This window comes from Neltuma alba, unplaced genomic scaffold (assembly GCF_004799145.2).
Source record: "Neltuma alba isolate B1F8T4 unplaced genomic scaffold, ASM479914v2 tig00011902_pilon, whole genome shotgun sequence".
In the NCBI taxonomy this organism is placed as follows: Eukaryota; Viridiplantae; Streptophyta; class Magnoliopsida; order Fabales; family Fabaceae; genus Neltuma; species Neltuma alba.
In genome coordinates this window covers 195901-211156 of record NW_021636500.1, presented here as the reverse complement: position 1 = coordinate 211156, position 15256 = coordinate 195901, and the positions used below count along the sequence as shown (strand labels likewise).

General features: G+C 29.0%; 1 protein-coding gene across 1 annotated transcript; it reads left to right on the top strand.

The window, feature by feature from the left end:
- The first annotated feature begins 4930 nt into the window (after positions 1–4930).
- LOC114719306 (xanthoxin dehydrogenase-like) lies at positions 4931–7567 on the top strand. Its single transcript, XM_028904789.1, has 2 exons — positions 4931–5110; positions 6423–7567. The coding sequence occupies exons 1-2, from the start codon at positions 5064–5066 to the stop codon at positions 7219–7221; spliced, it is 846 nt and encodes a 281-aa protein (XP_028760622.1). The 5' UTR covers positions 4931–5063; the 3' UTR covers positions 7222–7567.
- Positions 7568–15256: the final 7689 nt, after the last annotated feature.

The following is a 15256-nucleotide window of genomic DNA, read 5'->3' as shown; positions in this document are numbered from 1 at the left end:
AAGATGATTTAGTTCTCGACAGTGCCTTAAACAAGATTGCCTCTAATATCTAATAGGAGGTGCTTACCAGAAAAAACTGGGCTTGTGTGATTGCCATGGTGTTTATTATTATAATTATAACTAATAACACCACAAGAATATTTTATTAGGTGCATTCATCATCTTAAAATATTTTGATGGTGTATCATGCAACTTGAGGATTTTTTTTTTAAAATACATTAGTATCTTAAAGTATTTTATAATTCATCTAGCATTTGAAATTTTTTCAGGATGTGCTCAACCGTCAACAATATAAAAAATACTAAAAAATATTTTATATACTTAATATACATTCATTTAATGACATGTTAAGAAGTTGATGATGAAATTAAAATTATTCATGAAATAATAATTGAAAGAATGATTGTTTCTTTAAAAAAAATTAATACATTAAAAGTAAAATTACACTGAAAAAATTATTTCAGAATACTAAATATAATATAATATGTTAATCCTAAAGAAATATAATACCGACAAATCAGCAAACGACAAATTAATCTCCCGGAATGCTTTATTCTCACTGCAATTCTTACGTGGACTTGCACTGGAGCGGGAAAGTTGGTAACTTTGGCTAACTTTCTGCAAAGCATTGCGATTTATATTCATGAAAATGGAGACCTTATCCGAAATAGAAGACCAAATCGGGAGATAAGGACTATCCCCCCCCCCCCCCCAAAAAACAAAAAAACCAAAAAAACAAAAGTGGACCTTTTTTCCCTTGTAGTCTTTATCATCATCATCATCAATTTTTCCCTTGTAATCGAACCACACAAAATATATGAAATTCACATTTGAGACCAACTAATTCTATTTATTACCAGCATTTTCAAATTAAGTACCCTCATCCTTAATGTTAGTGTTATTTTTCTAATTTTTTTATTTAATTCAAGCAAATTAATAAACATAAGTAAACTACTTAATTATAACAAGTGTGATCTAATCTGCCTAAAATAATATGACACAATATTAGATTATATATCAGTTTATATTTTAGATAAATTAATTTATAAAAAATAATAAATATGAGAAATAGAATAAATTAATATTTTATATTAAGAATTAAAATTTACTCCTAACTAAATCCTGCATCTAGGACCAGATGGATGTGATTTTTAGAGATAATTAATATGCAAGTCCTTATAGTTTCAACTATTTTTTAATTAGATCTTTATAATTTCACATGTTTTTAATCACGTCCTTATAATTTTTTTTTTTATCATGTCCTTGTTTATCTTATTTTTTATTTTTTTAGGTTCTTGTAGTTTTTATTCTTTATTCTATAAATAATAAATTATTATAACAATTTTATGTTAATATTCTTTTAAATTTTTAGTTAAACATATATAGTATTTATTTTTTAATTCTAATTTTTATAATTATAAAATTCAAATTATAATAATAAAATTTTCTGAAATTGGAATATAATTATAAATAATTATAAATAATTTATAATTAAGTATAATTGATTATTCTGATTAATTATTCATAACTAAATGATTATATTAATTATTCTGTCCAATTATATTATTATTAATTTAAAAATGAAATTAATTTAAAGCATAAAGTTAATAAATAATTTTTTTTAAAACTACAAAGGACCTAATTAAAAAATAAGTAAAATTATAAAACCTGACAAAAAGAAAAAAAAATAGAAGGATCTAATTAAAAACATGTGAAAAATAAAATGATCTGATAAAAAGAAAAATTTTTATAAAGACCTGATTAAAAATCAGATGAAGCTATAAGGACCCAGAGAATAATTATTCCTAATTTTTATTTGAATTTCTTCAATCTTTGTTTCCATTTGTTGTCCAATGTATGTTCCGAATGGATCCTATCTTCTTCTTCTTCTTTTTATCTTGTTTTCCTTCTCAAACTCTCATCTCCACCTATAGATAGAACAATGAATGGTTCAAATATAATATTTTATACAACTATAATTATAATTTATAAACTTAATCTTTTTCGTGCTTTTTATATTGTAAGCATGGATTATGCAAGTCAATTTTAACAGTGTTAATTTATTTACTTATTTTTATACTAATATTTTTTATAAAACATTAAATTTGAACTATCCATTTTTATATCGGAAAGGATGGAGATCAGACTTTGGAAGAAAAGAAAAAGAAGGAAGGGAGAGGAATTGAATTTTGAATCCATTCCAGAGATGATTCGATGTTGCATTATAATATTGATACTTAGGGGGTGTTTGGATAGAAGCAAAATTATAGTTTTGAAAGTACTTTTACAGTATACAAAATAAATATGTGGAGGGATTTGTTTCGATTTACAAAAAAATAATTTTGAAAAACACTTTTAACTTAACCCAAACACCCTAAATTTAAAAAGGTCAATAGAAATAAGTTGAGTATAATATATTCTTTGGTTCTATCCTCCACAACACAGCTAAATGACAATCAATTTAAGATTATAAATTATAATTGTGCCAAGCATATCAATCGCTCCATTTTTTGGGAAGCGTTTTATTGGAAGACTTGGCAAGATTTTGCAGATTCGTTGACGCACGCCATTTTATTTTCCCTTGTTTGTGTTATTTTGATAAAATGATGTATATACTGTCTAAATTTTATTAAATATTTATAATTTATAAATTTTTAACATAATAAAATATGTTATCAATATTTTAATAATGGATTGATAATTATTACTCCTTAGATCTTGTTTGTAGGACATTTTATTATGCTTCATATAGATAAAAACACATTAAACTAATATGTCTCAAAATATAACAATATTTTAATTTTACCCTTATTTAATATATGCACTTTAAAAAATACCAATTAATTTACTAGCTCTAGTTCTTTTTATATGATCCCAAAATTTGAATTGGTATGGTCCTTTTTATAAGATCTTGAACTGAGTCAAAGCTACTACAATGTAATAAATGAATGACAAAATATTACATTCATACTAAAAATTAAATGATGTGATATATAAATACGATAAAAAAATTCTCCCTTTGTTTTATAAATAGGAATGTGGACACTTTAGTTATTTTTATTATCATTATTTTTTAAAATTAAATACTTTAATTTTTTGACCATGAATATAATATTTTAATTCCCCTTACATTTTAGTTTAATAATATGAACCTCCCTTCTATTTTAAAAGATACATTTAAATCTAAACCGGCCAAATTTTTTAATTATAATTTATATTAGAATCTTTTTAATCAATGTAAGCCCATCTTTTTGCAAGAATGCAAACCTATTAATTTATATTAATTATTAATTATTCAGTATTAAATCTATTAATTATTTAGTTGTTTATTGTTATTATTATTTTGCCAACTGTTTATTATTGTTAATTAAAATGTAATATTAATTTAAATCTAAGGGTAAATTATACAACCCCCTAAATTATACTCCATCCATCTCTTTTCATAAGAAACAACTGTCATTACCCTCTTATTCCTAAATGAAAGCAACATTTACAAGTTGTTTTAATTTTTTGTAACAAATTTTTTATTTTGTCCCATTAATTACTTATTTTAATACTTAATATATTTATTATTTCATTTTCCAAACAATTATCTCTCTTTATCCACATTTTTTTTTAATTCTTTTTCTTTTATAGTGTTTTCTATTATAATAATTTTCTTATTCACTTTCTTATACTTTCTATCTCTCCTATAAATAAGGATATTTTTAAAAATTTAATTGTTATCTATTTATTATTTTTAACTAATTTTTTTTGACCTAAATGACGAAATTTGTTTAAAGTTGTTTATATAAAAAAAAAGAGCACACCCCATCATATCTCTTCCGATCTTCCCCATTCAATTCAATTTTATAATGAAATTAAGGAACACACGTGGTGAGAGAATCAGCATGCCTCTCCCAAAGGCTAACCGCAATTGTCCTCTTCTCTCGGTGTCTCAAATGGCCGTCTTTGTCAAATGCCTGCGATTTCTCAGCCATTTTGCTGATATTTACAGGTTGGGTTAATATAATTTTAGTTTTTAAAATTTATTCCCATTTTGATTTTAGGCTCTCAAAACATAAAATAGTTCAAATTTTTATTAGATTATAAAAATTAATATTATAAATAAAAGAAAATTTAAAGATCAAAACCTATAATTTAAAAAATAAATTTGAAGAACAAAAATTTGTAATAATCTCGTTTGAAAATTGGTCTCAGTTCGTGATTGAGGGGGGTCAGATTAGTTGTTATTTGCTGTAAAATAATAGTCTCTACTTTCTTATATTTCTTAAATGGATCTTTCTTACCTTCTCTATGCTCTCTTTCGTCATCTTCTTCTAGTGAGGGGTGTTTGAATGGAATCAAAACTATAATTTTAAAAGTGTTTTTATGATGTACAAAATAAATATGTGAAGGAGTTTATTTTGTTTTTTAAATTTTTGGATGCTTCTAAACATCCCTTGAGTCATACAGGGTTTGGAAACGCATTTAAAAACACTTATAAGTATATTTTATGTAAGTTAAAACAAAATTTTTCTCACATATTTATCTCATATTTCGTAAATTATGATTAAAAAATTACTTATGATTTATTTCAAATAAGCACATAAACAGTCCAACCATGTGGACCCATGCGGGATGAGCTGTTAAGATAACCATTCAATGGCATCCAACCAATATTCTAAAATATTTTTAGTGTATTTAATATTTTAAAATATTTTTTCAGCATTAATACCTACTAAGTTGGATGTCTACTACTTTTGCGTGTTATTTTAAAAAAATAATGCAATACACTAGACATTAATTTAGAATATTAGATGCTATAAAAAGAACATACCGAAAATATTTTTGGTGCCTTAAAAATTATTTTAGAACAGTTGAAACAAAAAACAAAAAGTGGTTAGCTTCATTTTCACACCCACAACGGTTTTGGTTTTGTGCGGACCGAAGAGAAGAGGATGGGAAGGGCATAGTAGGAAAGTCAGAACCTCGTGTACGTTTTTTCTACGCCCGAAGAAATCAATCATGTGATTCGCTTCAGAGAAAGACGGTGAGGAATCTCTCGCTGAGATACCACAATTATGTCCATTGTCAGCGTCACTACTCCGTCCTCGCTTCCGTCCCAAAGGTGAGATACGTCTGGCTCTTTAATTCCCCACTTTTTTGTTCGACTTCTGGTGGTAAATCTGCATGCAATATCTTGAATCCTCGTTGGGATTTCTTCGGATTTAGATCTGCTTCAAGTAACTGAAGCCGAGTGGATTTGAACTTATATGCTATCAGATTAGTCGAGCCTATATACAGATTTTTTGGCTTGAGTTTGACTTGCTTTGACGCTTCTGAACTCACTTTGTTTCTGACTTACTGCTGGAAGCTTTCGATCCTTTTCATTATATGCACATTATAATAATATATTTGAATTTCAACTATGGAGATATTGAGCTATCTGCTTTGTTTCCAACTTGAAATTATTTATAAGAGATTATGCGCGTTTCTCATTTCTCAGTTCTCACTGTAGCCTTTTTTTTTTTTTTTGTTAGCTGACTTGTGTTTTCTCGAATGCTCTCTAGTTGTTTTTCCAAAGCAGTTATATTTTCATTCCTGAAATGCTTTTGCTTTAATGTTTTGTGTATCCTGCTTATGTCAAACTCTTAAATCCTCCTACCTAGCTGACTATGAAATTTCTATGAAGTCTTCAATATGTACATATAATAGCTGCTTGTCTTACCACTCTTCTCCACCTTTGGAGTATATTGTGAGTTGGTCTAGGAGGAGGGTGAAAAATAACGAATAAAGATATTTAAGTAATTTGGAGGTAGGATGATTTATTCGTATGACCTTCTTGACTGGTTCAATACTTTTGGTTAATAAAAAAGGTGACTTCATCTTCCGGACTGATGATGTATCTGTGTTTCTATGATTGACACTTGTGCTAACACCTGAACTGGTCATGCACCATGGTAGAAAAACTTTTATCCTTTCGAGTGTTTAAACTACAGGCGAAGCCAGAAGCTTAGAGAGATTGAACATTCTTCCATTCTTTCCATTGCAAAATGGAGTAACTTGTATTTGTCGCTTCATTACTTATCCTGCATGCTATAAAATTACTGATGGATCCATAGGCATACATGACTGAGGTATCGCATAGAAAAAGTGCTTACCGTGAGAGACAGAGAGCAGCCTGGGACAAATGGATGTAATATAGAATTATAGATGGTCTGACTGAAATCCGTGATTAGTTTTTGTTCTTTAAAAAATTACTCACTTCCATATTCTCATTCTTTACTTGCTGTTGCACATGTTGGTTCTGCAACATTTCTGCCTGTACTTGTTAACATACTTTTGTTCAGGCATTCAATTTTCATTAATCTTCTGCATTATCACCCCTTTCCCACTTATGCTGTGTCACATTACTATGTTGATTGTTGTCTTTTCCTCAGGTTACTAGGCAAAGTAGCATTGGTTACAGGAGGAGCTTCTGGAATTGGAGAAAGCATTGTCCGTCTATTCCACCTCCACGGTGCCAAAGTTTGCATTGTTGATGTACAAGACAACCTTGGTTCGCAGGTTGCAGAATCCCTTGGTGGAGACGCAAATGTTTGTTTCTTTCATTGTGATGTTACAGTAGAGGATGATGTTCGCTCTGCAGTGGACTTCACTGTGCGTAAATTTGGCACCCTCGACATTATAGTCAACAATGCTGGAATTTCTGGGTCGCCTGCTCCTGATATCCGCGAAGTGGATATGTCAGAATTTGAAAAGGTATTTAATATAAATGTGAAGGGAGTATTCCATGGGATGAAACATGCTGCAAGAGTTATGATTCCATTGAAGAAGGGATCAATCATATCCTTATCTAGTGTATCAAGTGCCACTGGGGGCATTGGACCACATGCTTACACAGGGTCCAAGCATGCTGTTTGGGGGCTCACAAAGAATGTTGCTGCTGAACTGGGGAAACATGGAATAAGAGTGAACTGTGTGGCACCATATGCTGTTTTCACCGGTTTGTCTTTGGCTCATTTGCATGAAGATGAGAGCACTGAGGATGCCATAGTTGGTTTTCGTTCATTTATTGGGCGAAATGCCAATTTGCAAGGGGTAGAATTGACTGCAAATGATGTGGCTAATGCGGTGCTCTTCTTGGCAAGTGATGATTCAAGGTATGTAAGCGGTCAGAACCTCATGGTTGATGGAGGCTTTACTAATGTTAACCACTCCCTTCGAGTCTTTCGATGATGAGTGGCTATTGTTTGTTATATTGTTAAGCCTCTGATAGCAGTTGTTCAACCAGGCTTATCTATCAATAAATTGGTCCAGGCCAATCAACTTCGTGTTTGATAGAATGGCCTTTATTTGTATTTTTACTACCATTAAATTTGAATCACGAGACTTGGCATGAGCTGAGAAGGGACTTATGCTAGCCAAGAGTAGATCCTGGGGGGGTTTTCGTGGAGAAGTAACAGTTGATGAGACGAATATCATGGCTAGTCGCTTCAGAGTGTGTGTGTGTGTTAGCTCCATTGTTGCTTAACTTTGCGACATTAACCCACAATATTTATAATCCCAGAAGCATAGTTTTTTTATGGGTTTGGCTTCTCTCTTGATCTTTTGGTTTTATTCCCTCCTAATGCACCATTTGATCCTTAGAGGCTTGAAACCAGTTTTCCAGCTTGAAAAGATGGAGAACATGTTACCTTCCTTTTTGTCCTCTTACTGATTATTCATAGCCTTGCCTCCTTGTCCCTGACCAGCTGTAGAGACCCTATAAGATGCACTGGCCTCCAATATTTTTTTTTAAATAAAAGAACAACTTCCATTATACGGACTTATAGTGGGCATTTAGCTTATTAGCATACAAAGGAGGATGAATAACACATAATAAAGAAGAAAATGGTGGGAACTTTACAGAGCAAAAACTGGTGGGAACTATCTGCAACGGTTGATATTATGTGCTTCTTTTTTTTTTTTTGGTGACAATTATGTGCTTCTATCTTGACAAGAATTGGCAGTGATGCATGTCCTCCTTTCCCAATGCCAAAACGAATTGGCTCATGGACCATTGAAAACTCTCTTCGCCTGCAAACATTTCTGAAATGTTGCAAGAGCTCAGGGACAATAAAATACTCTAGAAATTGTTAAAGAACAAATCAGTGTGGATAAATTTTAAAATTCTAATTCAGACTCCTTATATCATTTTGGAATTTTCAAATCTTACAAAATTATACAAATGTTTTTTACTATTATTTTTCTTTTTTTCCTTTAAATATTGCCACTTTAGCAGTTCTGGCCGTTGGAGTTCCAATGATGGGTCATTGGAGTTTCAATGACTACTTTTTCTTATGTATTGACTATTTTTTTTAGCTATTGATTACGTTTGTTTTTAGAACTCTAATGACTATTTTTATTTAGCTACTGAGTACTCTAGTATTGTGAGTGACTATTTTTATTTTTAAATTTTTGACAACTATTCTTGTTTAATTATTGACTACTTTATTTTCGTTATTAACACTTTTGTGTCAGAAATTCAAAAAATACTTTAAGTGTTGTTGGGATCTAATGACTACTTCTTATTTAGTTATTTATTACTTTTGTGTAGTCAATAACTTTATAAAAGTAGTCATCGGAACTTTGAAAACAAAAGTAATTAATAGTTAAATTAGAATAGTCAATAGTTATATAAAAATAGTCATTAAGAATAAGGATAGTATTGTTATTTCATAATATTTTAAAATTTTAAAATAGTACAAGAGGTTTGATTTGAGATTTTAAAACTCATCTATCCTAATTTATCCTTTAACATTTTTGAGGATATTCTAGTGTCTTTTTTCCAATTTAAATAGGCTCTTTCAAGTGTGAAATTTGTTGAAAAAATTGTGCTTGAAAGTGAATATTTTATCATGGATTCATACAATTTTTGGTTTCATAAGTTTTTTCTTATTTTGATTTTGGTCTTAAGTTTCAAATTATAGGTCTTTTTCCTTCAAATTTTTTTTTCCCATCTAAAACACGTTTCTATAATTTAATAAAAATTTGGAATAAATCTATGGTTTGGAATGTGAGAGGATAATATCAAAATTCATGCAAATTTAAAAGATCAATGATTATATTAACCGTTTCATCATCAAGCTTCTTTTAAATTGAACTGAACTTATCTTTGAGAAAAAAAATATTTCTTTAGTTTTAAGTGATATAATATACACTATTACATTTGGGATTGAAAAAGTACACGAAGAAGCTAGGCCATTTTTAAGAGTTTTCACTTGTTATTCTGTGTGTCTCTAATCAATGATGTAAACATGTTGATTGGTTAAAGAAAGCGAAAAAAACGTTGTATCCTAACTGTAGACCTGCAGTAAATCTCAAATTGGCCTTTTACCCGAAACCTTTGGATCTCAAACATACGGTATGATAATCACACATGTGCTTTTAAATATTTAGATCTCAAATTGGCCTTTGACCTTAAATTAAGGGGAGAATCACAATCAGGTTTAAGAAAGATATTTAATTACCTTAAAGTTTATCGACAAATAAAGAGTAAGAGCAATGAAAAGTTTCAAAATAAGAAATAACAATATATTCAGGCTAGTCACTTATCATTAAAATTTTTGAGAAAATTAATCTTTTACTCTTTTAATTTTTAACTGACTTATAACTCAGTTCCTCAATTATGATTCAGTGTGATTTGGTCTCTAAACTTTTAACTCGATTATAACTCAGTCTCTCGTCTTTTTATCATTTTATATTATCATCCTTCTCATGTACAGCGCAACCTGAGTCATCCTACATGGAAATAATGAGTAATAAAAATGATTCCAAGTCAGCTCCATGTAATTAATGAAGAGAGAATTGAAGACATGGAGAAAAGGGGAAAAAAGAAAGAAGATTAAGCTGCTTCTGAAGCTGGAACCCACAGGGACATCTACTCCTTTATACTCTCAAATCAATTACGTGGAGATGAATGCAGGGCCTCTCTCCATGTCTATAAATTTATCTGCCTTTGATCCCAACAAGGCTTTCAATAAAGCTTTGCTGTTTATGTAAATGGCGGCAGCCATTTACTCGCATTCTTGCTCGGAATTGGTTATATATTCTGTTCATGTTAGCAGCCATATACCTCATCCTTGTTTTCTAAATTGATTTTCTTCAAAATTTGTTCATATAATTGTTTTCTGTGTGAATGAAATCAAAGCCCTATTTGGGCTGTGCAGTTCAAATTCTTCTTTGTAGACTATACTGGTTCGTCGCCTCTTCTTTCTTTTTCCCCTCTTCTCCGTGTTCTTCGGTTTTATCTTCTCTCTGGTTAAGTGGAGCTGACTTGAAAACAACTTCTTACCCATTATTGTCATATAGGATGACCCAAGCTGAGTCATAAATGAGAAGGATGATAGGATAAAATAATAATTAAAAAAAAAAGACTGAGTCATAAACGAATCTAAAGTTTAGGGATTGAGTTATATTGAGTCATAATTGAAGGACTGAGTTACAAGTGAGTTAAAAGTTGAAGGACTAAAAGATTGATTTTTCCATAATTTTTTTATAATTAAATTTTTTTCTTAGAATTTTTTAATGATTCTCCCTAAATTAAGTCAAAAATATAAGAGGACATGGAAACACATCCATGATCTTGTTTTGGGCTTGTGGATCTCAAATTAGCTTTTGGCCTTACATCAAATCACAACATGCATGCACGCACACCCAGCACCCCAGCACGTGCATCTTTATTCCTTTAAAATCATTAATTAGCTTTTGACTCTAAATCAAATTTGGTCATAGCATATTTAATGGTGGAAGACTCACATGTGTACCTCTTTGATCTCTGTTTTCGCATTTAGATCTCAAATTCGTTTTTGTGATGTCTGGGTAAGATCAAAATTATAATTTTATAAGTATTTTAATAATATATAAAGTAAATATGTGAAAAAATTTATATTAATTTACAAAAAAAATACTTCTAAAAAGTGCTTATTGGACTTTCCAAACACCCCATAAATAGAGGAGGAACGTGATGTCTAACGTCATTTCTCAAAAACAACATAAGACTTTATTATGTAAATAAAATAATTAGTTAAAAATAATAAATAGGTAAAAATTAAAAGTTCTTTCTTCAAAATATTCTTATTTATAAAAGAGAGAGTAAGAAAGAGAATAAGAAAATTATTATAATAAATAAAATTATGAAATAGAGAGAATATGTGATGGAAAGAGATGAGGGTTTGAAAATGAAATAATAAATACAATAAATATTAAAATAAGTAAGTAATGGGAGTAAAATAGGAAATTTGCTATAAAAATTTAAGACAACTTGTAAATATTGCTTATGTTTAGTGATAAAAGGAGATGGTAGTTGTTGTTTATAAAAAAGGAGGAGAGAGTATTGTATATATATACGCACCCATATATACTATCATTGGTCATTAATATAAGAGCTACTTAACTAATTTAAGTAGATTGAGAAAGTTTTTTAAATTAGTTATTTGTAATAAACGTGAGTTGAATTCCTCAAAGTATCATTTTAATTATGACTACCTTTTTATAGAAATCTCCTTAATGTGTGTAATCAATAAGAATATTTTAGAGAATGAATTTAAAATTCGAAAGACATAGTAGATTGAGTCATTGAGATCTTACATAATTATATTTAGGACCAAATACTATTTACAGCTAACTCTTATATTAAGGACGAGAAGTTAGATAATTAATTTACAATATTCTTGTTTATTTATTTGCATTGGATCCTACTTCTTAGATGAAAACCCCTTAACTTGCAATTAATAAAAATAATTTGGAACAAAATATATAGTTAGAAAATAAAGTAGATCAATATCTTATATTTAAGATAAGAATAAATTCTCTTACTTTTTTGCAATTAAGAATGAAGGGAGCATACAATATAGCAAGTCACATTATTTATAAAACATGTCGTATATAATTAAAGAGTTGCACCCATTTGCTCAAGGACACGAGTCTTTAGGGATTTTTGGGTAATAAATTTTGCAACTAAAAAAAGAGAAAATTACACTCAGGTCCTATATAAGACAATTAATTCACAAAAAGTCTCTCGAAATCCTAAAATAACTCCCAAGTCTCCAGGGACTTGTGTGTAACAAATTATAATTATGAAATTATCTATTTACCCTCATTCATTTACAACCTTAATAGTGGCTGTTGACAACCTGATGAGAAGTAATTAACAACCTCGACAGTATCCCCTAGAATCCCACAGAGTGAGTTGTCAGGGGCACTGCCGAGGTTGTTAACCACTTTTCCTTGGATTATCAACAACTACTGTTGAGGTTGTAAATAAATTACTGCAATAAAATTAATAGGGGTAAATAGGTAATTTCATAATTTCAATTTATTACACACAGGTCTCTGAGGACTTAGGAATCATTTTGGAATTTTCAGGGACTTTTTATGAATTAATTGTCTTGTGTGGGACTTATGTGTAATTTTCCTCTAAAAAAACCTCAACAATTTTTCTTATAAAATATAAATTATTAGAATTAAATTTGAACGGTTGATTTCATCCAAAAAAACAAACGTCTGAAAATTTTTGAAGAAAATATTTCAAATGATTAACCAATGAAAAGAATATCCTAGAAAGTCCAAAGACATGTATTCAATAAGAAGAAGCTTTTTTTTTTTTCATTTTTTCAAAGTGATAATAATTTATAAGTTATTCAATAAAGATGCCAAGAGAGGACGGTGGGGTAAAAGATAAATATGGTGATTTTCAACCTGATGATAATTTAATTAACCACCGAAAAGTAAGTACGTCCTTAAACCTCATGATTAAAAGCTTTAATGAAATCTTGATCTTTTTTGCTTTTTTTGTTTTTAGGGAAAAGGGTTGAATGATATGCCACGTGCATGGCAGGTGCGCCACTTGGTTTATGATGAGTGGTAACTGATAAGTAAGAATCCTTCGTTGTTGAGGAATCTCTGAGAGCCCACAACCCAAACCACTTCGGGGCGTCCAAAGTCGCTTTAAATTTGTCTCTCCGGTGTCTTGCCCTTTGCCATAAAAAATTCTGGTAAAAAAATATTGCATATTTATGCATCTTTTTTATTCTAGATTTTTAATATAAAAATTAGTTAACTAATTTGAACATATTAAGAAAATTAGTGAAGTTAGTTATTTATAATAAACATATATTATTTTTTTTAAGATACCATTGCTAATCATGTGAATTATCTAAAATTACCATTTGATGAAACTTTTAACATGTGCAGCTACTATAATAACTATCTTGAAAAAGTAGATAAATATGAGAAACAAAATAAACTGTAGTCTTATAGTTAGAATCAAATTAAATACCAAACTCGCTTTGATATTAAGAAATAAAAAGGCATAATGATTTGCGCTTTAGAAACTTACTAAAGTTCAGGCAAGTTTTAATACTCAGAATATTTACATGTGTTTAGATGTTACTTGTCAATGTAGTTCTCATATTAATAGTGAAATTCAAGCCCATATTTTTATGGTACATGGGTTGCATCTTATTATGAACAACAGTTGTTGTTCCATGTATATTTTGCTTGTGATAGTGTATCATATGAAAATTTAAGATTGAAAAAAAATAAAAAAGTGATTTTGATAAGGTAAATATGAAGCACTTGCTTCCTCTGATTTACATTACAGGCACTTCTAATTACTTTTGACATATCAAGGAATGATGGTTAAGTTATCAAATTTGTCCAAGATTGATAAATTTACTTTAAAACATGTCCCTTTTTAAATTATTTGATTTAATAATACTCCTCCGGTTCTTAATATAGGGCTCAATTCTTGAATTGGTTTTGATCGTAAATATAAAACCCATTTCTTATATTTATGAATTTTCTCTAAATTACCCTTATGAATACTCTCTCAACCATAATCAAGTAGAAAAGGAGGAATGGATATTAAGAAATATGATTATGGTCTTTTAGGAAAAATATGTCACTTTTCTTATAAGTAACTAATTACCTAACTTTCTTAATCTAATCAAATTAGTTTAATGGGTCTTATATTAAGGACCGGAGGAGTATAAGGATAAAATGAGGAAAAAAGTGATTAATGAGATTGTTTTTAAATAATTTTAATAAATAAAACTTGTCATAATTATTTAATTTAACAATACCAAGGTTATAATACTTCATAAAAAATAACAGTCAAATACTAGCATTTGATTTACTATCTTAACTGGTTCAGTTCCGGGTTTTTCTTTTTTGGTAAAACTCATCAAACTTCGTTGCAGTGTGGTCAAAAAATTGAGTTTATAAAACTAATTCAATAATATTAAATATTATTTAATCTCGACAAATGCTTTTACTTTATTTGGTGCCTCCCAGGTCTGTATGTTTTCCAAAAAAAAAGAAAAGAAAAGAAATATATATTAGTATTTTTGGTGAATTTTAATTAATGAAAGCTTATACTAATAATTTATAATTCGATGTTATTTGTATATTTAAAATGAATTTATTATCTTATAGTATGTTGATAATTTGTCATATTGTGGTATTTTTTTGACACTTAGCTTTAATAATAATATATTTCTTAGTTGCATATTTTTTGAGCTAATAGTTGTATATGATTATATATGTATATAATGTTATTTTTATTTACTTATTTTATTACCCATTTGACCAGATGATTCAACCAATCCGATCATTTACACCATGACTGCTGACTCTTTCAACTTAACATTCAGCTTGGCTTTTCAAATATTAGTTCCAATCACCGTTCCATGGTATCTTGCATGGAGGTAGTATTATTATTATATATATATATATATATATATATATGATATTTTGCCGTTATGATATTATAGGTGTGTATCTTAATTTTGAAGTTGAATATGACTAGAATCTCTTTAACGGATATGAGTAACTGAACCTCCTACATTTTATCATTTTATTTTATAAATTACTATTTTATTTTTATATACTCCATTTGTTTCTTATTATAAAGCATCAACTAACACGTGTTTTGGTTTTTTTAATCCAAGAAATTTGCTTTGCTTTGAAAAAGCATTAAATATTTTTTTTTTCCTCACATGTGCTCACATCTAATAAGAATAGTTAGAGAATAAAAATTAATGTGATACTAGAGTTTAGTATAATTAATAAAGATAATATTCAAAGGGGTAAGGTTCAAATTTTTTTAAATATTTAAAATCATAATAATATTATTTTCTACTGGCAATAAATATAATACTATTACGATTTTGAACTTAGAGAATAAATTTATAAAAAATTTTCTCAATACTTAGCAATTCACAACTAAGAA